This window comes from Chlorocebus sabaeus, chromosome 10, assembly GCF_047675955.1.
Source record: "Chlorocebus sabaeus isolate Y175 chromosome 10, mChlSab1.0.hap1, whole genome shotgun sequence".
Lineage (NCBI taxonomy): Eukaryota > Metazoa > Chordata > Mammalia > Primates > Cercopithecidae > Chlorocebus > Chlorocebus sabaeus.
Genome location: NC_132913.1, coordinates 73074072 through 73097867, shown reverse-complemented (window position 1 = coordinate 73097867; position 23796 = coordinate 73074072). Strand labels below are relative to the sequence as shown.

Below are 23796 nucleotides of genomic sequence, written 5' to 3'. Positions count from 1 at the left end.
TCAAAACATAAAAGGATTAATAGTAAGTATGATTATATTTCAATCACCTTAAAATGAACAAAAAAACAGAAAATGTTTCATCAAAATTTATGACAATAACTTTAACAAATAGGAGAAGCAAAATTTAGATGCTAACAATTTTGAGTTAAAGAGTCATTGCATCTTGGGGCTTTTAATGCAAGAAACCAACAATCTCTGAGTGCTAGAGTAAGAAGAATACCTAAGGTCTATATTATGCAGTTCACCATATTAAATAACCAATTTTAAAGAATATTGATAGAAATTGAAGTTATTCTATTTGTGTGAAGACCAGATACACCTTTAGGCACTAGTCATTAACATATAAAAGGAGGAAAAGATAGTCAGTTACTAGTCATGTTTTTACATCTGCTGCATTAGAGAAAACAGCTAAGTTATTCAATCTCACCATGAATTAGCAAAGTGAGTTTCTGGTTTGAGTTCTGTTAGTTTTTCAATAGCAGGATGGTGATAATGGCTTATTGGGGGACCTCTGAAATAGAAAAAGTAGAGAATGAGAGTAGGAAATTGTGTTAATGTTTTTACATCCCTTTCTGTTTTAAGTTTGCTGGGCCAGAAAAACGTAAGTTTTATAATAGTTCAAAATAACGTTAAATCAGGAATTGGCTCAGGAGACAGATAATTGGAGTATGTGAGTAATATGGGAAACCAGAGAGCATCTGCCCTGTTTTCCTGTATGAAATTCAATTTATACTACCACTACAACACTAAGCACCAATCCTGACATGTCTGGAGGCACCAATTTGTGACCTCTGTTTCCAGTCTAGCTGTAACCACAGTTGCAGTCCAACTCCTGAACACTATGGCATCTGGCTGGGTTGGACCCTAATAAGAACTCTCGAAAGGTAGGTAGGAGAATGCTTTGCATATGGGTAAAAGGTAGATGAGAGGAACAAAATAAGATACTAGCTCTTCCTTTGCATTTAAAAGTTTCTTTAAGTTTCTGACCTCTTGTTTAACATTAAACTTTATTTCCTTCCAAGGAGCCTAATCAGAAAACTAGATTACCTGATTACCAATGCTCTACTGAGAAGGCAAAGAAAGAACTCATAAAGGGGAAAGTCTTGAATTAAGTGACTCCACATACAAAGCCCAGATCTTTCCTGGAAGGGAAATAATCAATAATAATAAGTCAAGGAGTGGATTGAATATTTCTTTCAGATGTTGACATTTAGCTGTAAACTTTTTAAAAATGTTAACTTTTAGCTGTGACTTTTAGCATATGTTTCTCAAGACCAAACCTGAGCTACTGACCTGTAAACTAAGAACGCCTTTAAACAAATCCACTCATTTGAGCCAGAGTAACCTTTCTATTGACAATTAAAATAACTGGTTGCTCTTAAAATGTCAGTATTAACCATTAACTCATGAAGGAGAGTACACTGAAAGAGAAAATTCTTCAGAGAAACTAGTATGGTGCCTAATTATCATTAAATGAATAAATTTAGGGAGATTAATGTAATAAACAATAGAGAGAACATCTTTTGGAAAAGCAGTAGACAAGTGAATTAATGGTTGACAGAAAAAATGGCAATAGAGTAAAAAGAATATATTTGAGGGAGGAGACAAAAGTCGCAGTTCTAAGTTTATACACTAAAGAGGAATTATATCACCTGTAATGGAATAAATTTCAAGCACGTTTTTGCAAAGTTAGTTTGTGTTTGTGACTCAAATTGTGTGAAGTTGGTATATTTGTAGTTCACTTGCTCTAATCTAGTAGAATAGATTAGGGTTTTTTTAAGGGCAATTATACTTTTTTCAGAAACAAAACTTGTTTTAAGAAATCATGTTTATTTAGTGTGTTAGATTGACAGTATGCCCCCAAAATTCATATATAATCTTAACCTTCAATGTGATGGCCTTAGGAGCTGGGGCCTTGGGGGATAATTAAGTCATGAGGGTGGAGTCCACATCAAGAGAGATAATGTTCCTATAAAAGACCACAGGAAACTCTCCATCCTTCTTTCTACCATGCAGGGAGGTAATAATGAAAGGACTACAAAGGGCCCCCACCAGAATCTGACCATGTTGGTGTTCTGATCTTGGACTTCCAGCTCCAGAACAATGATAAATAAGTTATTTCTAAGCCAACCAGTCTATGGTACATTGTTATAACAGCCTGAACTGAATAAGACATTATGCAAGTATCAAATACCAAGGGGTTCTACTTATTTCTGATGACATCATAGACATTATAAGGGTAAGTGGGCCACTTAGAATTCTTTCCTGTAGAACTTTTTGCAAAACTGATAAAAGCAACCAGTCAACAAGAATGTACTAAACCTCCTTCAGCATTGACTACTTAGTCAAAGGCTGGGGAGGTTTGGGGGTAGGTGTGGTGTTGAGGACTAAAAACATGAAAAGGCTTAAGGGAAGTATACACTATAATCCAGTATGATTAAGTATGGTTTGTATAAGTGAGATCATACAAATCAAGGGCAATGTGAACTCTAAACAAAAATAAGTTAATGGCAGGCTATCACAGTTCAGAGAGTCTTGATAGCTCAGATTCATAGACTGGGGAGAAGAAGACAAGCTATGCCAGGTTTGGGGGCAAAGTTGACAAAATACATAAGTATTAGCACGGTATTTATGGGTAGGTGTGAAAGACTCAACTTGAAGAAGCTGAGCCTCTCTAGTTGGAAACAATACTGTATGGAAAGGCTGGGGCAAATTGTGGAGTCTCTTCCTCATTGAGGCAGGGCTTTCTTTCATTAAAGTAAGGTTAAAGTACTAAACACATTAACTCATTTTAAGTCCCACTGTTTCGGTTCTTTTTTATTTTTCTCTATGTGTAAAATAGAATTCAACTCAAAACAAAATAATGTTTCCCGTAAAGGGAGTTTGGTCCAAGATACTGTCAGTTAAAATCGTAACACCTAATTAAATGGCAGCTAGCACTAATAACCTTTCACCTTCTAAACATGTTTCTAAGTACATCAAAACTTACTATATAGGTATATATGAAGTTTTATTATAAGGAATATTAATATCATACCGTGAATTATAAATTAAGGACTAAGAATCTAAACTTTCTGGAATATTATTATCTCCAAACCATATTAGATGAAAGTGCTTCATATGCATTCTAAACAATACCTTCGGTCAGATGTGGGATTTGTTTTTTCCTGTAAATGTTGATGCAAATTCCTTTAATGGATTTTGTATGATGCAGCCTCTGAATTGAACAGCAAGTAGTAAAGGGTAAAGGAAAGAAAGATGATAAAAACTTGTTCACCTTTTCACCGAAATTCGTAGTATAGAATACAGCATGGCTTCCTGGGATCACAGGCAGCTTGACCCCGAGAGGTAGGTCCAGTAGCTGAGCCGGTCCCACCCCTGCAAAGTGGGTTTTGTGCACGCCCTGTCAGACACAATTGGAGAGTTTTGTCTTTCCTTTTAGACAGTATTCGTTTAGTTTAGACCAATCTACTTCCACTGCAACCAAAGACTCCGAAGAATTACACAATCAGGGTTCGGGGCATCCTGAAGTCCTCCCATTTTCCCTGGTCACCAGCTCTCCTGGCGTCCCGCGCCTGCCAGTTGCGGCCAGTACAGCCCGAGCCACCACCACCGCCCCCGGGCGCCGCAAGAGGGCAGTCTCCTGAAGGGGGACAGTTGGGAACCTCGCGACCCGCGTGTGGCGACCCCTGCCCCGCTCCCCAGCAGGCCTGCGGCCGCCAGAGGGCGACGCCGCCCAGCTTGCGGCCACTCACGTCTCCGCACTGCTGGGTGTCCGCAGCCAGGACGCTGGCGACCGTCTTGGTGACGGCGATATTGGCAGGCTTGGAGCAGGCGCCGAGGTACAGTTCCATGGCCAGCACAGGCCCCCTCAGCCTCTTCTTCACCCGCCCCGCTCTCCTTCTCTCGCACCCCGTTGTCCCTCTGTCCGGACCTGACCAAGAATGGCCAGAACCCAACGACCGCAGCCCCGCCCCCCGCGTTCCAGGCTTCCAATGGTAGCGGCCCCAGAAGGGCGGTGGCCTCCTGAGGGGCGGCTCGCGCTAGTGCCTAGAGCGCCCTCTGAGCTGGGAAAGTCCGTCCTAGAGGCCTGATCTGAGAGGAGCACAGTTGAAACTTCATCTTTCTCTGAAACCATCACCCCGTAGCCAATCCTAACGAAAAAGTATAAGTTTTGTTGGTGGGTAACTGGTTCATTTCCTCCGGCCTCCGAGGAGCCCTGTTCTGTTCAATAAAAATTCCCGAGTGATTGTTTTTGCCCTTTCTACGACTTCCCCCATATGGGCCACACCCCAACCCCAGGCTCCCACAACTTCTTCCCACACCAGGCCCACACGGCAGGCGCGTTGGCTTCAGGGGTTCATTGCCTTCCTCCTGCCTCCTCTGTCCCCTAGGTTTCCTTCTCCTTTCTAGCGCTCTTTACCACTCTCCCACTGCCTCCTCTCTGCTCCTGCCGCTTGATCCTATTTAACTCTTTCTCCTCAACCATCCAGCCGAAATTTATAAAGTGCTTGACCCTTCTGGGCCAGTCATTGAGCTAGGCACTGGGTGGGACACAGCCGTGAGTAAAATATGGCCCCTGCCTGTAAGAAGCTAACTAGACTGGGAGTATTCTGAGGGCAGAGACAGTATGTGTCTAACCCACCTGTTGTTTAGACTTAGCTTCATACTTTCTTTGGTCCACTGCTGTTCTCTTTTATTTCTGGCCCGACTAGTAATAACAGTTACCATTTCTTGAGAATCTATTAGCTTACATATACTGTGCTAAATACCCTTTTAAACATTTATTTATTGTAATAGCCTTATCAATAATTACCCTTTATTTTTCAAAGATTGAGGAAGACTGACAATTGCTTTCAAATGGTGGCTCCTGAGACTGTTTTCTTCATCAGTGCACTCTGCTCTCTTTGTTGTAATTTCACACATGTGCTTAGGACTCTTAAATTTGAAATCTAAGCTTGGGATATAGTCTATTGCCAGCTTCCATATGGATATCCCACAGTCATCTTAAATTCAATCTACTCAAATCTCAACACACACACACCCTTCACCAAACCAGGAAAAAAGCAAAGGCTTCTTCCTGCATTTCCCATCTCAGTGACAATACCAAAGTCTACCCAAGCCAAACTAAGGAATGCTTCCACATACTTCTTTTTCCCCTTATCTACCATGTTTAGTTGGTCCCTAAGTCCCACTAATTTTATCACTAAAATTAATTTGCCTCATTCTATCTACTCCTACTTTACTCTCCTGGTTAAGCTGCTAATCATTCTTTGTTTATTTGCACCATTGCCACAGCCTTATAACATCTCCCTGCCACCCTCTATCCCAGCAATCCATCTTGTATCAATTTGATTTTTGATGGCAAACTGACCATTTCTCTTCCTCACTTTAAACTCCCAACTGCCCTCAGCACAAAGTGTGTAATAGCCTCTGTTACTTGGTGTCTGTATCAGTTTCTTATTGCTAGCAAATCACCACAAACTTAGTGGCTTAAATTACCACAAATATATTATCTTACAGTGATGGAGGTTAGTAGTCCAAAGTGAATCTCACTGGGCTGAAACCAGTGTATTGGAAGTGCTGTGTTTTTTTCTGGAAGCTGTAGATCACAGCCTATGTTCTTGACCTTTCCAGCTTCTAGAAGCTGCCTCTTCTTCACAGGTTAAATCTGGCAATGTAGCATCTTCAAATCTCTCTCTGACTCAGACCTCTGCCTCCTTCTCTTCTATACAATTAAAGAATCTTTGTGATTACATAGGGTCCATCTAGGTTATCCATGCTAATTTATCTATCTTAATATCAGCTGATCAGCAACCTTAATTCCATTAGCAATCTTAATTCCTCCTTGCTATGAAATAGTCACATACTCAGTCTTGGAAATGAAGACATAGACATCTTTGGGGTACTATTATACTACCTTGCACAGCCCTGTTTTTGTCCGTTTCTGAGACATAACTCCCCTATACTACCTCTCAGAATTGAACCTCAAAAGACACCAAACTGTTTGTGGTTAGTTCTCTACATGGGGCCTGCTTATTCATGCATGATTCTGCGTCTTTCTTTATGCTGTCCCCTCTGTCTGACAGCCCCTTTCAATTCGCTGCTTGGCTAATTTCAATCAGCCTTTAAAACAACTCAAGTGTTACACCTCCAGGAAGTTTTTCTGACTTTCTAAGCTTTTGACAAATTCTCTCTCTCTGTGCTTTCTTCCATCTTAACATTTTCACATTACAGCAAGAATATCTGTTTACCTGTCAGTCTCCCTTTACTAGAATATAAATTCCTTTAGGGCAGGGGTTGGCTTATTCGACTTGTATGCACAGCACCTAGCATAGTGCTGAGCAAGCACTTAGTGAGCACTAAGTAAAATTTTGTTTCCTGACCTAGTCAGACATGAATGAGAACCCACTGAAAACTTTTAAGCTAATTATTGTTCTAGAAGAACACCCTGGCAACAATTTTGAAGGTGGATTTATGGGGATGAGAATAAAGAGCTGGGAGACTTCATGATTTGTAGACATGCAGAGAATGGATTTGAGAAAAATTTAAGAAGAAAACTTTCAAAACTTTGAGCTCTTCCTCATCTCACCTACTTTTAAAGGAACAGAGTTGGTGGGAATCATTGCTGTGAGAAGCTGACGGTGGTGGATGACAAGCTTGAATTTCCAGAGGAAATAGGTAAGCCAGAAAAAATGAATTCTCAAAAAAATGAAAGAAAAATCCACATCAAATAGGTGAGTTCTATTTATAAGGAAAGCAAATGGAAAAGAAGAAGTCTATAGTGTAGATAAAATATCTATGACATTTATATGTAAAGGAGAATTTGTTGTATTCTTGGAAAAGTTAGAGGAGTATTATGAACATTGTTCATTATGAACTCAGTTCATAAAACTGAGGTTTTATGAACATTGGGGTATTTTCGGAGACTTTATTGTCCTTTTCTACATAACAAACTGTTTCCAAAATTTAGTAACTTTAAACAATGATTTATTACTTCTCACAGTTCTCTGGGTTTGCTGGTGTTGTTTGGGTTTGCTGGTGCTGTTTGGGTTTGCATTTGCTTAGCTAGGGCTGGATCATCTAGGATGGCTTCACTCACATGTTTGGGCTCTCAGACGAAAACAAACAGGCTGAAATGATTGAGATGGCTGGATCACTGTCTACATGTATTCTTTTCATTCTCCAGGAAGTTAGGCAATATGGCTTTACATTTTAGTTTCAAGACTTCCAGCATCAAGACTGAGTAAACATTAATGTGCTTATGTGCTTCTGAAGTATTTACTCACATCACGTTTGTTATTGTCTGACATAGAAGCAAACTAGCTACATAAAGACATGGATACACTAAGGCTCCCATTCATAGGGCTCATTGCCTCAGAAATCTACCAAAGATCACTCTCTGATCAAATGATTCACATTCCTTCTATATTCAAAACACACTTACCTCTCCTAAGACTACCAAGAGTTTCATTCAGTAATGTGATTAGGCTTAAAAATTTAGTGTTTTGTAATCTACAATTATGTCCATGGACAGCTATTTGAATACTGCCTATATGAATTCAAAGACCTATGAACTAAAAAAAAGTTGGGTTAATAATCTATATGTGAAAAACCAATTTCTCCAAAACCTTAGGCTTAAAGCAACATTAATTACTTATTGTGTCTAGTGGTTTCTCTTTGGGTTTGGAGATTCAAGTGAGGCACAGAGGAGACAGTTGCTCTCTGTTCTATGATGTTTGGAACTTCAGCTGACAGACTTGAAGACTAATAGCTGGAATCAGCTCCTTCAAAGTTATAGGAGAAAATTTTCTCCTTTTGGGTCTTACTTTTGAGAACTGTTAGAGAAGACCAGAAGAGACCTCAGTTTAGGATTAATTATTGCTTTATTCTCCACACTCCACCCAATGACTCATCCCATCAGAAGCTTTTCCAGCCTAGTTGGTGGGAACAGGTAATGTTTACAGCTGTTTGTGAAAGCCCAGTACTATCTCTCTTGAGTGATTATTTTCCATGGCATATGGTAGTTTTCTCACAGTGTTCTGGCAAATAGGCAGGAAATACTCAATGACAATTCTCCGCACATCTTGAAAGTTCTTGTTCCATGCAGCTGTCCTCTCTCTACTTTGCTTTTGCATACTCTAATTATATCTGCCTTCCTGGGCTCTGGGTTCTGTCTCCTGAACTCAGGGAGTCAGATGAGCTCCATCTGGATTCTCCCTCCCTATGCTGTGGTTTGAAAGTTCTCCCAAGTTTTATCAATATGCCTCGCCTCTTTTGTTTATTGTTTTTCAGAGATCATTGACCATTCCCTGATCTAGTGTCTTGAAAATTGTTGCTTCATATATTTTGTTTGTTTTTTAGATGTTTCAGGGCATATCTTCTCCATGGTACTCTGTCTTGAGAGGAAATACAACTCAATTTTGCTTGTGATAATCAGTGTAGAGTTTTTAATTCTTTAGCTAATAATTATTTTTTTTGGAGAAAATCCTGCATATATGAATATTAGTAGATGTTCAATCCACTTTTTACTGAAATTAAGATGGGGCACATATTTTCATTTGGCATGCCTTGGAGGAGGGTCAAGGGCATGTGACTTTGTCTGAAAAGGAATTAATTCAAAGACTCTTGTACAGCTAAGGACCATGAAGTCAGGATTAATGTCTGGTTACAGCACAAGCAAAAACATTTTAATCCAACTACATCTGTGGCTTTATGTTGTGTTTCCATTTTCCTCAACTTGGATTATTTCAGACCTTCTTAAATATTCTCTGAGCTTTCTCAAATATTTTCTCTCTAGGTTAGCCAGGCTGGTTTTCTATTACTTTCAACCCAAAGTCCTAGCTTATATAATAATCACTATACTCCCAGGTTTTCCTCATTTTTATTTATCATTTCTTAATGTAACTATATAAGCAGAATATTTAAATGTTTGGGTTTTACCACCTCCTTATGTCTAACTGAGAAATAAAATACGAGATCTTTAGGATCCTCTGTTGGTCAGGATTTTCAAGAAAAACAGAACCAACAGGGGATATGTGTTTATGTGTCTGTGTGTGTGTATATTCCTCTCTATATATACTGAGAGCTGTCTACATATGCTAGGAGCCCAGCAAGCTGAGAAAGAATTGCTGTTTGAACCCAAAGGCAGTCTGTTGGCAGAATTTCTTCTTGGTTGGGGGAAATTAGTACTTGTTATGTTAAGCCCTGCAACTGATTGGATGAGACCCACTCATATTGTGGAGGGCAATCTACTTGACTCAGTGTCCACTGTTTTAAATGTTAGTGTCATCCAGAACACACCCTCATAGAAATATTCCAAATGTTAGACCAAATATCTGGGTGCTGGATCTCAGCCACAATGATATGTAGAATTAAACCTCACAGATCCCCATTTTTTTGTCTATTTCATTAACCTGAGCTAATTTCTGAATCCAAAAAATAGAAGTGATCATTTTAATTTAGAAAAAGCATTCCAATTTAAGTTATACTCTTTAAAACACAGTATTTAATTAATGAACTCTTTTGTTGATTCAATCTAGCCATAAACTTTTCCATTTATTTTAATTTGTATGTAGTTATATATACTATATGTAGTTACATATACTTTCTTAATTTCTTGAATGCTTAAGGGTCCATTTGATTATTTTTGCTTTCATCTAATATTTGACATATATTCTTAATAATGCCACCTTTTAATTAATATTTGGTTGACTGATATCTCACAGTAACTTATCTCTTTTTTCTAAGCAAGGTATTTTTAAATTAAAAATAAAAAGTAAACTTTTGTTTAAAATTACTGGTCTACTTTATCTTATATTGTCCAGGTTCAATAATTTAACCTGACAGTTTAAAATAATTAATATTAATACATTCATCAGAAAGTAGACATAATAAAATGTTTTTGATATTACCTTGCAGTGATCATAATTCATTTAACAGTTAAAAAGGCAGTCTGCACATAAAGCATATCTAAAATTGCTAGTAAAAGTAGCTAGTATATTGTAATGTAATAGAGTTACTTGTAATAGAATAGACTGAAACTAAGAAACTTGAGGAATTGACATTAACATTCTAAAATGACAGAAAGTTTCAAAGGTTTTAAAGGATTTTTTCCAGAAATGTACAGTAATAATTACAATGTAAAATCTCAAAAAAAAGCCTGAGAAATAAATAGGAAAAGAATAGATATATAAATCTATAGTAATTAAGGCTGAACATTAACTAGATTAAGGTTCAATGCTATAAAGTTGGTATATGCAGATACAGTAAAGGGCATAGTAATATAAATTCCATCACAGAAATGTAAATACCACATTAGAAGAGTGTATTAGTTTCTTAGAGCTCCTGTAACAAAGTATCACAAGCTGGTATCTGAAAATAACTGAAATTTATTCCCTCACAGTTCTGGAGATTAGAAGTCCAAAAATCCAGGTGTTGACAAGGCCATGGTCTCTCTGAAGGCTCTCTTGAAGAATCTTTTCTTATTTCTTCCCTGCTTTTGGTGATTGCTGGCAATCCTTGGCATTTCTTATATCACTCCAATCTCTGCTTCTGTCTTCACATGGCTGCTTCTGTCTGTGTGTGTCCATGTGTCCACATTTATCTTCTCTTACAGGGATACCAATCATAGGATTAGAGCCCACATTAATCCTGTATGGCCTTATTTTGGCCAGATTACATATCTAAATATTCTATTTCCAAATAACTTCACATTTTGAGGTTCTGAGTGTACATGAATTTTATGAGGACCCATTTAAGGACAAAGGGTGAGAGAACATCTTGCTGATGAGGTAAGATTGGTATATTGGCATGTCATTAAAGACTTTGTTAAGGATATTGATTTGACAGAGGACTCAAGAGTCTGTCTAGTAATAACAAAAATATAGATATCAGAATCTTCATGATGTATGTGAGTTTCTAAAGGATTCCAGAATCTGCAGAAGAGCAGATGGAACGAAACCACCAAGCCTCGTTTAATTGATTCATTAAGAGTACCTATTTTTTTGTATTTTTGGAAAATAACTCCTTTGATGATGTTTTATGTAGTTTTCAAATAATTATCATTGTTAAGAAAGAGAAAATGGAAACTTATATTAAAAATATAGTTAGGAACCACACAGTACCCTTTGATAATATGAGGTATATATCTTTGCCAGCATCTCACTCTTTAAAGTACATTGCATTGTACTTTGCATTGCTTTGTAATATATTTATCTTAGTGGTGTAGAAAAACTGATACTTAACAGAGATTTCTGACCTGTTAAGTAGTTCACACCTTAAATAAAGGGCCCAAATTAAATATTGTTTGGAAAATTTATTCATCTATTCTCCGTCTCTTCTGTCTCTCTATCCGTGCGTGCGCGCGCACACACACACACACACACGAAATATAAAATAAAAAGTAATGCTAAATACATTTTCAGTTCAAGCTTAAAATGTCAGGTAGTGAGACATATACCACATCATAAATGGAGAAAATTTCTTGGTAGTAAGAGACATTAAGAAAATATAGTGCAATTTTAATAGCACAGACTCAGGTGTAAGATTGCCTGTGTTTAAACCCTATTTATTTCAACTCTTGACTTGTTTCCTCATCTCTAAAATATCAAATCTTATGATATCATTGATTGGGTAGCATCAATAGGGACAATGATTTATAGTGATCAGTCTGCCCCATCTCTGTGTAGTCCTGATCATTGTACCATGTTATGTTATCTAGCTTAAAATCATAGAAAGACGTTGAGGAGCTGGACTTTCTGTTTTCTATAGCTTTTTTTCTTTATAATTATTGGAATAAATTGCTCTTACAATCTCAGTCACTGTTATACATGGTTAGGTGTTTGGGAGAAAAAAGTTTGAAAAATAGCTAGAAAATATCATCCAGCAAAATGAGTATTTTTGTTTTATTAATCAAATGGCTGCAGTTTGTTTTTACAATTTGTCGTATTTCCAAAAATATTATAAAACAAAATTCTTTCTGCTTATTAACTTTATATATAAGTGAAGAGTAAGCAATTTACTGTTATATAATCAATTTCCAGTAAAACTATATTAATACAAATAATAACATCTCCCATTTATTCCTCAATAAGTCTACTGTAGTTAGGAAGCCTTTAAAATGGTTCCAAATTATCCCTGCCTTTTGATATTTATACGCTTATGTAACCTCGAACACTTAAAAGTGAACTGTACCTAGTGACTAGCTTCTAACAAATATAATGTGGTGATGATTTCGAAATGTTTGAAAAGGTGACGACTTTCCCCTTGAAATCTTGCCCACCTTATTCTACTCTCTCATTCACTTACTATGAATGAAGCCAGCTGCCAGGTTGTAAACTATCTAAGGAGGAGACCATATGGCAAGGAACTGGGAAAGGCCTCTAGCCTACAACCAGGGATGACCATGAGCCCTTTGTCCAGCAGTCTTTGAGGAAGTGAATTCTGCCTACATTCAGGTGATGGGACTAGGAATCCAATCCTCTCGTAGTTCAGCCTCCAGACGAGACCTCAGCCCTGGCCAACAGTTTGTTCACAGCCTTGTAAAACATTTTGAGCCAGATGCACACAGCTAGGCTATGCCCAGGCTCCTGAGATGCAAAAACTGTGGGATACTAAATGTTTGCTGTTTTGAGTGGTTAGGTTTTAGAACAATTCATTTTATAGAAGTGGATAACTATCTTTACAATTTATTATTCATTGTTATAGTCAGCTGACAAAGTATGTGATCCTTTCATTAACCCTGTGAGACAGTTATTACAATCTCTATTTTTCAAAGAGGAACTTTGGATTGGAAGAAACTAAATAATGTGCCTGTCATCATAAAACTTTGAAATGGGCTGTGTTACAAGGGATCATTCTTAACCAACAAACAGTTCTCCTTTTTCCTCATCATTTTTTAAAGTAAAATTATTTCTTACACCTTAAATCTTGAAAACTATGTATATATTTGCTTCTCATGTTGGATTTCATCAGTATATAATTAGAAAAAAAGAATGGAAAACCAACATTAAAACCACCACATGGGCAGAGCTTCATCATCCACACTCTGCACCATAACCCTGATAAAGCCTGGCAGAGGCATGAGGGGCAAGTTATGAAAGGGTTGAGATAACAATTTCTTTTCTTGATTCTATATCACATGTTAAAAATACAATCATTAAACTATTTTATGCACTTCAATAATCCACTGATTCCATTTGCGAATTTATTATCAAAATTTATCATTATTTTCATCTATTTTAGCAATCTTCTGTGATGAACAAAGAATAATATAAATTAACAACGTTGTGCATGAAATACTAATTACTAATTTCTTATTCTTGTATAAATTCTAGTGTAAATATATTTGATTATATCTTGTAATTATATTTGATCAGCATGTCTGTGAAACTCATCCATGCCATCTGGAAAGGAAAAAGTTAAGTTGCATTTCTGCAATACATTCTCTCCCTTCCCTGAGGTGCTCCTGGAATATAAAGAAAGCAAGTGACTTGAACTAATCCTCTTATAAACATACTAATGATAAATCTCCCAGTAAAACAACAACAATAACAATAAAGGTCTTCTGTTAACAAAAGAATCTTTTCCTATGTGAAGCTTTTAGTAGAATGTTCTTAATTGTCTAGAATTATTTATAGTAAGCAAACAGAAGTATATGGACTTATGCATAATGACTCCTTGGAAAATGTTTTATAATATATGTAACTTTTTCTGTAGAAAATATAAATGTTTTATAATCTGTCTCCTTTCATGAAAGTGAGGTGCCTGCATACCTCATAGAAAACTCATCTGTTCACTTGGGCCAGAAATGTCTTTGATATTGTGTGACAGGACTCAGTCAACTGAAATAAACACAGACATCCTGACCTCACTTTCCCTTACCTGTGCCTCGTGATTTCATGTGACCTTGAAATTGTTAGAAAAACTTGATACTGGATAAGATCTCTGAGTCCTTGAGTCTGAATTATCAATGTGATCCTTTCTGTTATTTTAAATTCCAAGACGTGTTGATTTATATGATAGCTTTTCTTAAACTTTATCCTTCTAGCAGTTGGTTTAATCATTTTGGTAGCCCTTAGGGGCACAAAAGGCACATTCTATATTGGTAAAATAATACACATGTGAGAAAAAATCTACACAGTAAAAAGGAAAATAACTCACTCTTTAAATCTAGATTCTGATACTCTCAACCCAGAAGCAAACAGCAGTAGTTTGTATATTATTATACACATGCAAAAATATCTTATAAAATATTAAGTCTTCAGAGTTCCACTTGGTACATTTTTAACTGAGCAATATATTTTGAAGATCATTCCATATAAGCACACTAGGATTTAATTTAGTTTTTAACCATATGGATGTGCTATTTAATGCTGTGATTACCATAATTTATTCAGCTAGTCTTCTATTTATGAATGTTCAATTTTTTACATTACAAATATTCTACAGTAAGCATCCTTTTAGATAGATTGCTGAATTAAAAGATACCCCCATTTCTATGGGGTTTTTTCCTTAGAGGTATTGCCATGCTTTCCTCAAAGCGGTTACAATAATTTATCCTCCCGGAAATGAACATCTGAGAAGCTATGTGCCTGCAATTAGTGTTCTCTTTCTGTACTGGATAGACCATCTTCTTAGATTGTGGTTTCACCTAATAGCTAAAACGATTTTTTTCTCTGTATAATTTTCTTTTGTTTCAGAGATAACAGAGAGTCCTCTCTCCTTTCCCCCAATTTTTACTCTCCATTTTTTGTTAAAGAAACTTGTAGTTTGTCAACAAAGTCCATAGATAGTTTTCAGGTGTTTTGTTTGTTTGTTTGTTTGTTTGTTTTGAGACAGAATCTCGCTCTGTTGCCCAGGCTACAGTGCAATGGTGTGATCTCGGCTCACTGCAACCTCTGCCTTCTGGGTTCAAGCAATTCTCCTGCCTCAGTCTCCCGAGTAGCTGGGATTACAGACCCCTGCCACTGCACCCAGCTAATTTTTGTATTTTTAGTAGAGACGGGGTTTCACCGTGTTAGCCAGGATGGTCTCGATCTCTTGACCTCATGATCTGCCCGCCTTGGCCTCCCAAAATACTGGGATTACGGACGTGAGCCACTGTGCTCCGGCCTGTTATTTTTAAAAATATAAGTTTAGGTGATGTGTAAAAAGACTAAAAGTAGTGAGTAAAATGGACCACGTTACTTATTATGGACTCAACTGTAAAATTTTATAGTTTTCGTATCTTTTACAAATCAAAACAAAGTTTAAAAATCACAACACACATTATATATGTTATATATAATATTTGGTATAAAAATGTACCACAAATTGAAAACAAGTTTCTACTTGTCAGCTTAAGTATGCACAAAAGATTTAACCCAGTAGACCTGACACCACTGTTTTTCAGAAAAACCTACTTGCTTCATCCGTGTCCCTACAAAGGACATGAAATCATTTTTTCTATGGATGCAAAGCATTCTATGGTGTATATGTGCCACATTTTCCTTATCTAGTCTATCATTGATGGGAATTTGGGTTAGTTCCAAGTCCTTGCTACTGTAAATAGTGCTGCAACAAACATACCTGTATATGTGTCTCAGCAAACTAGCACAGTAACAGAAAACCAAACACCACATGTTCTCACTCATAAGTGGGAGTTGAACAATGAGAACACATGGACACAGGGAGGGGAACATCACACAATGGGGCTTGTCAGAAGTGGGAGGCAAAGGGAGGGAGGGCGTTAGGACAAATACCTAATGCATGCAAGGCTTAAAACCTAGATGATAGGTTGATGCGTGCAGCAAACCACCATGGCACATATATACCTATGTAACAAATCTGCACGTTCTGCACATATATCCCAGAACTTAATGTATAATAATAATAATAATTAAAAAAAGAAAAACCTATTTTCAAGGTTCACACTTAGCTGGCACCTGGGAATTTGGCAATCAAACCATTCACAAACTGATAACAGTAGTTCATTGTTCCTGCATGGTGTGCAAAAACAATGCAGTTTATGCTGAATGCCTGCCTTGTTTCTAGGAGTTTGGAATTTTTATACGTGCTAGAAGCAGGTGCTTACATGATCAGCCCCCATAAAAACCCTGGACTCTGTTATGGGATTAATTATGTCTCCCAAACTTTATATGTTGAAATTGTAATGTCAAGTACCTCAGAATGTGACAGTGTTTGTAGACAGGGACTTCTAAATGGCAATTAAGTTAAAATGAGGTCATAAGGGTGGGCTCTAATCCAATATGACTGGTGGTGTTACAACAAGGGGAGATTGGAACAGATGTACACATAGGGAAAACTTACTAACACCTTAATCTCAAATTGATAGATTCCAGAATTGTGAGAAAATCAATGTTTGATATGTAAACCATCCGCCCTGCTGCAGTTTGTTATGGCAACCCTAGCAAACTAATACAGGCTCTGAGTGTCTAATGGGCTTTGTGGCAGACACATTGCATACACTTTACTGCGCTTTTCACTGCCAATGAAAGGAGCATGCTAGGTGGTCATGTAAGAGGAAGGGGAGAACATCCTAAAACTGTGTATGGATTTCTGCAGACTCCTTCCTTTGCTGATCCTGTTGTGTATTCTTATGCTGTAATAAATCTTAGAAGTGAACATAACTTTATATGGAGTTCCATGTGTCTGAGGAATCACCAGAGGTGTAGGTGGTCTTGGGGATTCCAGAAACACTGATTCAGCCAATATAATATTTTGATAAATAGTTTTGAAACTTAGAGACTTTTATTATTTGGCTAACAAATCCTCGATTTAGGTGAAATTCTGCATATATGAATTGTCGGTAGGCATTCAGTCCCCCTTTTAACTGAAAGTGAAATTTGGTGTATTATTGTACTTCTCTGTCTTGTTTTATCTGGCTCATCACAACAATATGAAAAATCTTTAAAGAAGATTTTCATCTTTCTTGTTCAGTGCACTCTTCAATAACTAGAACAGTGCCCACTAATTACTATTAAGTAGACAGGACTCATTAGTAGATATACAATAAATGCCACTTCAGCAAATGAGTAAGCACATTATTTATTTATTTTGGGGTCACTGTTTAAATGGACATTGCCAATGTGTTTACAGTAGGGTATCTCCAGTTTTCTTTTCTTCCTTTATTCCTTTTTTTTGGGGGGGGGGTGGAGAAGGAGGGCATTCATTTCTGAGCATTGGTTCTTCTAATTGACACTGCCCTCTTTTAGATAGCATCCCACATTTTTAACTTCTAAATTGCTGTTTTCATGTTCAATGTTAAGAACATGAGCTATAGAATAGTAAAAATGTGGTAAGGCTTGCTATTGATCTATTTCTCTCATTCATTTATCTACTTAATGGTATGTAAATCATAAATTCGTAGTAATAACTTTGTTACAAACTTTACAGAAGAAGATTTTGTGATTGTTCAGCCTTCATGCACAGATGCTTATAAAACCTGCCAGTATCCACAAATTAATCATAGTATAGAGATTACAGATCTGCATGAAGATAATCTTGTTAAATGGAGAATCTCAAACTGTTAGTAACTTGTGATATTAACTGAGTGATTCAAGTGTAATTTATTTTTTTTTTAGATAAAGAAAGACTAGAGAAGTTTGTGAGATTTACTAGAGAAAGTTGTGAGGAAGCAATGGGCAGGTTCAGCAGAAGAGAAGCTGATGCCAAGGGTAATATTTTTTAAAGTAAAGCAAATGAGAAAAGAACAGAATAGTGTCTTTCAGATTTAGTAAGAGTATTAACTTATGCAAATTTATTTTCAGTATAGATGTATAATTTATATACTTATATAAATATGTGATGTGTGTATTATGATTTTAAGGAGGGAAAGTTTGAACGTGACGCAAGATGATTGATTATGAGTATTTATATTTCAATAAAATATTCTAAAATGTGAAAACCCTTCAAAATGTTAGAACAGAAATTACTATTGAACATCATTTAATTGAACATTTTAATTTTATAAACAATAATACAGGGGCTCAGTAAAATGAAATCTTCTAAAATTATAAATTAGATTAGTGGGAGATTTAGTATTAAAACTCAAGTCTTCTATCAGTTTTCCATCAAATCATACATCTAACAAAATATAATGCTAACTGTTCAAGCATGTAACTTTGGATCAATTCTATTTATTAAACTGAAACTGGCACTGAGTTAAGATTGTTTTTTAAGCAAACACATTTGTTACTTTAAATGCAATAACTACAAAAAAATGTAACTGTTCTCCAATTTTAAAGAACAAATATTCATTTAAATAGGATGCCTCTAATTGTGGTTATATAATTTCTTTACTTTTTATTCTTATTATAATGAATTAAGAGAAATTTGTTTTTTGTTAACATTAGAATTGTTCATGTAGTTGGTATTATAACTATTCTAATATGTATCCAGAACAAGCACCAATTAAAAATATTACTGCATCCTTATCATCTTCTGCCAGCTGGTTGTTCATATTAACATTGCAGGGGATCACAACGTTATTTTAGGAAGCTGCTTATCAAGTTATGGGGTTTTGTTAGTGTTGTTTGGTTGAATTTTTTCACCTAATTAGTGAACAGCCTGAGAAATGCTTTATCTTTAGTATGGTTTCAAAAGTAATGAAGGTGGGAATAATAAAGACCTTTGGAGACATTCTACAGAAAAAAAATTATAAACAAACAAAACGCTCCATTCTTCCCTCCCTTATTTGTGGCTTTTCTTTCTGAATTTTCTCTTGTCTGATATCAGTAACAGACTTCTATTACATTAATATTTGCATATGTTTGTCATATTATTCCCTATTTCTCTATTTTAAAACCTTCTTAATCATTTTGTTTTACATGCATTTCCTACATACAGAAAACTGTTGGATTTTGTTTTGTGGGCGATTTGAAATTTTGGTTTTTAAAATGTAATAAATTAACCCATTTTCACTTAACATAAATATGTTGTATGTTACTTAGTGTAATTATTTTATGTCATATTTACTAAGTTTCAGTAGGTGTCTGTCTCCTTCTCTTGGTTAACAGTGTCAAGGGTTTTAGTTGACTTATAAATATTTCTTCTAAATGTATTTTAGTTCTTTATACAAAAAGTAGTGAACTTATTTTCAACTACTGACTCATAGAAGGTGCTCCTAATATTTTCATTTTGGCTCAGGAATTCCATACTGAAAACAGTAATTTCTCAAAATTCTAGCCAAATTTAAAAGACCATTAGAACTATTGTTTCTTGCTGTGATTTTTAAGATACAAAAAATATACTTTTTTTTTAAGTGAGAAAATTCAGATAATGTTTGTAATTCATGGATTATTATTCCATGTGTCCTGATTTACATAGGTGCTTCATTTCAAATATGATCTTATTATCTTCTAATAGATCTAAATATTGTGAACATGTTTTAGATTTGCTTTCATTTTTAATTTATCATGTTTTATTTTGCATAACCTTGATAATCACTGTAACCATTATTTTTGCAGGTACTTAATTATGTGAAAATAATTACATCCTTCTTTAAGGGATCTAGCATCTTCTTCATTAAATTATGTCCTTCTTCAATGCAACTTAAAACCACAATGAGATACCACCTTAACACAGCCAAAATGGCCATGATTAAAAAGTAAAAAAAAAAAAAAAAAAAAAATAGATGTTGGCATGGATGTGGTGAAAAGGGACTGCTTATACAATGCTGGGAATGTAAAGTAGTAAAACTTCTATGAAAAACAGTATGAAGATTTATAAAGAAATAAAGTAGGTCTACCATTCAATCCAGCAGTTCTACTACTGGGTATCTACCCAAAGGAAAAGTCATCATTATATCGGAAAGATGCCTGCACGCATATATTTATTACAACCCAATTCACAATTGCAAACATATGGGACCAACCTAAGTGCCCAACAGCTGATAAGTGGATAAAGAAGATGTGAGATATATATATAAAATATTATATTATATATTGCATATATATTACATATATATGTAATACGGGATACTACTCAACCATAAAATGAATAAAATAATATCTATTGCATGATTTGTATAGAGCTGGAGGCCATTATCCTAAGTGGAGTAACTTGGGAATGGAAAATCAAATATTATATGTTCTCACTTATAAGTGAGAGCTAAGCTTTGGGTATGCAAAGGCATGTGGAGTGGTACAATGGCTATTGGAGACTTAGAAGTAGGGAGGGTGGGAGTTTTGGAAAAACCTACATTAAAACTGCACTAAAATCTTAGACTTCATCACTATACAATTCATCCCTGTAACCAAGACCCACTTGTACCTCAAAAGCTTTTGAAATAAAAATATATATGTTAAAATTATGTCCTTCCTCAATATGACCCAGCTGTAAGGGAATCCAGCCTTCTTTTCAAACAAGAGATTCTTGGTATGTAAACTGTTCAAGAATGGAAACAATTAAGGGGCCATGAGTCCGTTTTGGTGACAAGTTACATTTCTGTTTGGTAGATCCAGAACTCCTCATTTACACAGATCAAAAAAGAATTTAAGAGACTGCCATCTACATTTTTTTCTAGGGAAGCCATGGTCAACTAGCCAACATCATAGATCTCTGTGAGTCAATCTATTGATCACAGCTTTGCATCTCCTGTCTGTTACAGTAATCATGCTTGCCTTGTGTTTAGTAATTAAGTGCCACCACTTCCACCATGCCACTTAGGATCCTATTATCCCCATTGCATTTAGAGATTCCTGTTTTATTGCAGCAGTTACCATTGTAATTTCTGACCTACAGTAAAGAGTGACTACAGAGCTCTTCAATAATGCTGGGATTCCCCTCACAAATTTGAGAGGATGAGAAGACATGAGCAATAGTGAGGAAATAATTTAATATTTTTATTAAAACTTATAGTCTGTGAGGGTTTTTATAACACATCTGTATTTTATAATATCTAAATTTAAACATCACAGCACTTTCAAACACAAGCAAACCATATACACTTAGCACTAAATAAATTTATAATTCAGAATTTAATGTGCTATTTTTACATATTCTAGAGAATCAACAAGGTTTTTGTGTGGATGGAAAAGCATAGCTCTCCATATATATATTATATATAATTATGTTTGAATGGGAAACAAAGAAGAGCAGAAGTCATTGTTCTTTATATCATATAAAACAAATTTTAAATCACTGAAAATTTTTTTAACTTCTTGACTTTTTTATAATAACACAGTTTAAAACCCAAACACATTGTACAGCTGTACCAAAACATTTGCTTTATGTCCTTACACTATAAGGTTTTTTCTATATTTAGCATTTTAATGTTTTTCTTGTAAAACTTTTGTGTTAAAAACAAAGGCATAAACATGCATGTTAGCCTAGGACTGCCCAGGATCAGGATCATCAATATCACTGTCTTCAACCTCCATATCTTGTCCCACTGAAAGGTCTTTAAGGGCAATCACTCACATGAAACTGTCATCTCCTAGTATAATAATGCCTTCTTCTAGAACACCTCATGAAAGAACTGTCGAAGATTGTTTTGCAATTAATGCATTTATTTTATAAGTTCAAGGTGTACACTTTTAAATAATGATGAAATTATAGTATAGTAAATACAGAAACCAGTAACATAGTTATTAATTTTCATTGACAAGTATTATGTACTGTACATAATTGTATGTACTATACTTTGACTGGCAGTACAATAGGTTCATTTACACTGACATTACCAAAAACATGTGAGTAATGAGCTGCGATATGACTTACGATTGTTACAACATCACTAGGTGATAGGAGATTTTTAGCTTCATTATAATCTTAAAGGGCTACCATCATATATGTAGTTTATTATTGGTCAAAATGTCATTATGTGGTGGATGATTATATATAATTTTATGTACCTCTTGCTGTGAATTATCATTAATTTTTGTGATAAGCACCGAAGCAGGAAATAAAAATTGAGTTAGGGTGAGCATGGTGGCATGTGCCTATAGTCCCAGCTATCCAGGAGGCTGAGACAGGAGGATCCCTTGAGCCCAGGAGTTCTAGTCCAGCCTCAGCAACACGGCAAGACCCCATTTGAAATAATAATAATAACAATAATAATTGAGGTTGTAAGAAATTCAAAAGGCAATAGCCTTAAAATCACCTTATACTCTGTTCTTATTTAGGGTAACATTTACTGGGCCTTCAGCTTTCTGTAATACTTTGGAACAGCACTAGCATCTATCTCAGGTTTAAAATATGGAAGTTCTTTCCTTCCTTGAATCTTTTCTCCCAGAACTAACATATTGACTGTCTTCCCTGTGACATGCCTAATCTGACATTGACTGGCTTTCATAGCAAATCTTTGTTTTAGCCTCCTATCAATTCAGCTTTTACATTGACAAAACATAACTTTTGGTTGTCAGTGTAAAAGCTGACATTTTTACATTCAACTTTATTTAATTTTAACGCTGAATTTAAATTAAGTGCTGAAAATTTATTTAAGCACTTAAAATGATATTAGAAGAGGTATCTTATGTTTTTAAACAAAGATATATTTCATTTTTATACACAGTCAACAGACCACATGTGTATGTCTCTTATGTGCTCCTGCGTGGGAATAGCTTGAATTACTACATAAGCTCTCTGAGAATATTAAGTTCATTTAGGGGAACAGGACATATCTATATGAAAAACAGAAATAATACTACAAATAAAAGAGAGATCACAAGATAACATATAATTAATTCTCAGTGAATGACATGTCATGAAATCATCAGATGAAGTGAGGATATGGGAAAAGCTTTATGAAATTAGTCAGAACCATAAGGAAGATGCAGTTTTGCTAAACAGAAAGACCCTTTTCCACTTGGTGTTAAGTTTAATATGATTTTCATTGTATTAAAATACTCATGGAGAAAGTTGAAAATATAATTGCATTGTTTTCATTTAATCTATTGTAAAATATATAATCTAAATGATATACTTGTAAAATAATTACATATATAATAAAAGCAGTATACCTGTAAAAGGATCACAGTTTAAGATTTATTTATTATTTAAGTTAAATAATGTATATTATTTCTAAAACTTAGATTAGCTGTGCCAACATTAATATATAAGATATAATACATAAGAGATAAAGTCCATTTTATATGAAAATGGAAACAAGAAATATGATTTTGAAATTGATTTTAATCATAGGCTAAACAGATTCATAGGCTAAACAAAGATTCATAAAATATTAATTTGAATAAAAATTTAAGACATATTTATTCTTGTTGCCATATACGTACAAATGTAAAATATTGTATCTCCTCAAATCTTTTCTTTTTTGCAGTTGGAAATCATTTTGCATATTGTACTTATTTTATGTGCACCCATTTTGTTCCCCATTCTCTCTCCAGAATTAAATTCGGAATTTTAAAATTAAATTGAAATTAAAATTTCCACTTCCTTTGATGTAAAATATTAAATTATCATGTACATTTAAAAATTTTCTAAACATATAGTAAATATTTTTCATTTTTTACTTATACTAGTTTAAGTTATATTTAAGCATTAAAAATACAAGATTTCACTAATCCTACCCATGTGGAAGGATTCAGTAGCTGTGGTAAGCTTAGGCAAAACCAATGTTCGGAGTTCATTTCTCCAACAAACATTTAGTACATTGTAAACATAATACTGTTTTCTACAGTTCCCCGACCTGAGTCAGTTGTCCTCCTTTAAAATTTCTTACTTGACTGAGAGGCAAAAGAGTTGCAGAAATGAACGGGATTGCTAGACTAGTTGGACTGATGGAATAGTTGCCTATAGCAGATACAAGAGAAATGCCCCAATACATTTGATACT

The 23796-nt window shown here is 35.3% G+C and overlaps 1 protein-coding gene and 1 long non-coding RNA gene across 2 annotated transcripts in view; one reads left to right on the top strand and one right to left on the bottom strand.

The window, feature by feature from the left end:
- FSIP2 (fibrous sheath interacting protein 2) overlaps positions 1–3926 on the bottom strand; it is a 92793-nt gene extending 88867 nt beyond the window's left edge. The window contains exons 1-2 of the mRNA XM_038001871.2: positions 3756–3926; positions 3278–3403 (exon numbers count right to left, since the gene is read on the bottom strand). Coding sequence (XP_037857799.2) covers positions 3278–3403; positions 3756–3854 — 225 coding nt within the window. The 5' untranslated portion in view covers positions 3855–3926. The remainder of the gene's footprint in view (positions 1–3277; positions 3404–3755) is intronic.
- Positions 3927–4030: 104 nt separating this feature from the next.
- Positions 4031–22973, top strand: LOC119625327 (uncharacterized). Its single transcript, XR_005241503.2, has 4 exons — positions 4031–4180; positions 6611–6681; positions 13380–13488; positions 22128–22973. It is a non-coding gene; the product is annotated as an uncharacterized lncRNA (long non-coding RNA).
- Positions 22974–23796: the final 823 nt, after the last annotated feature.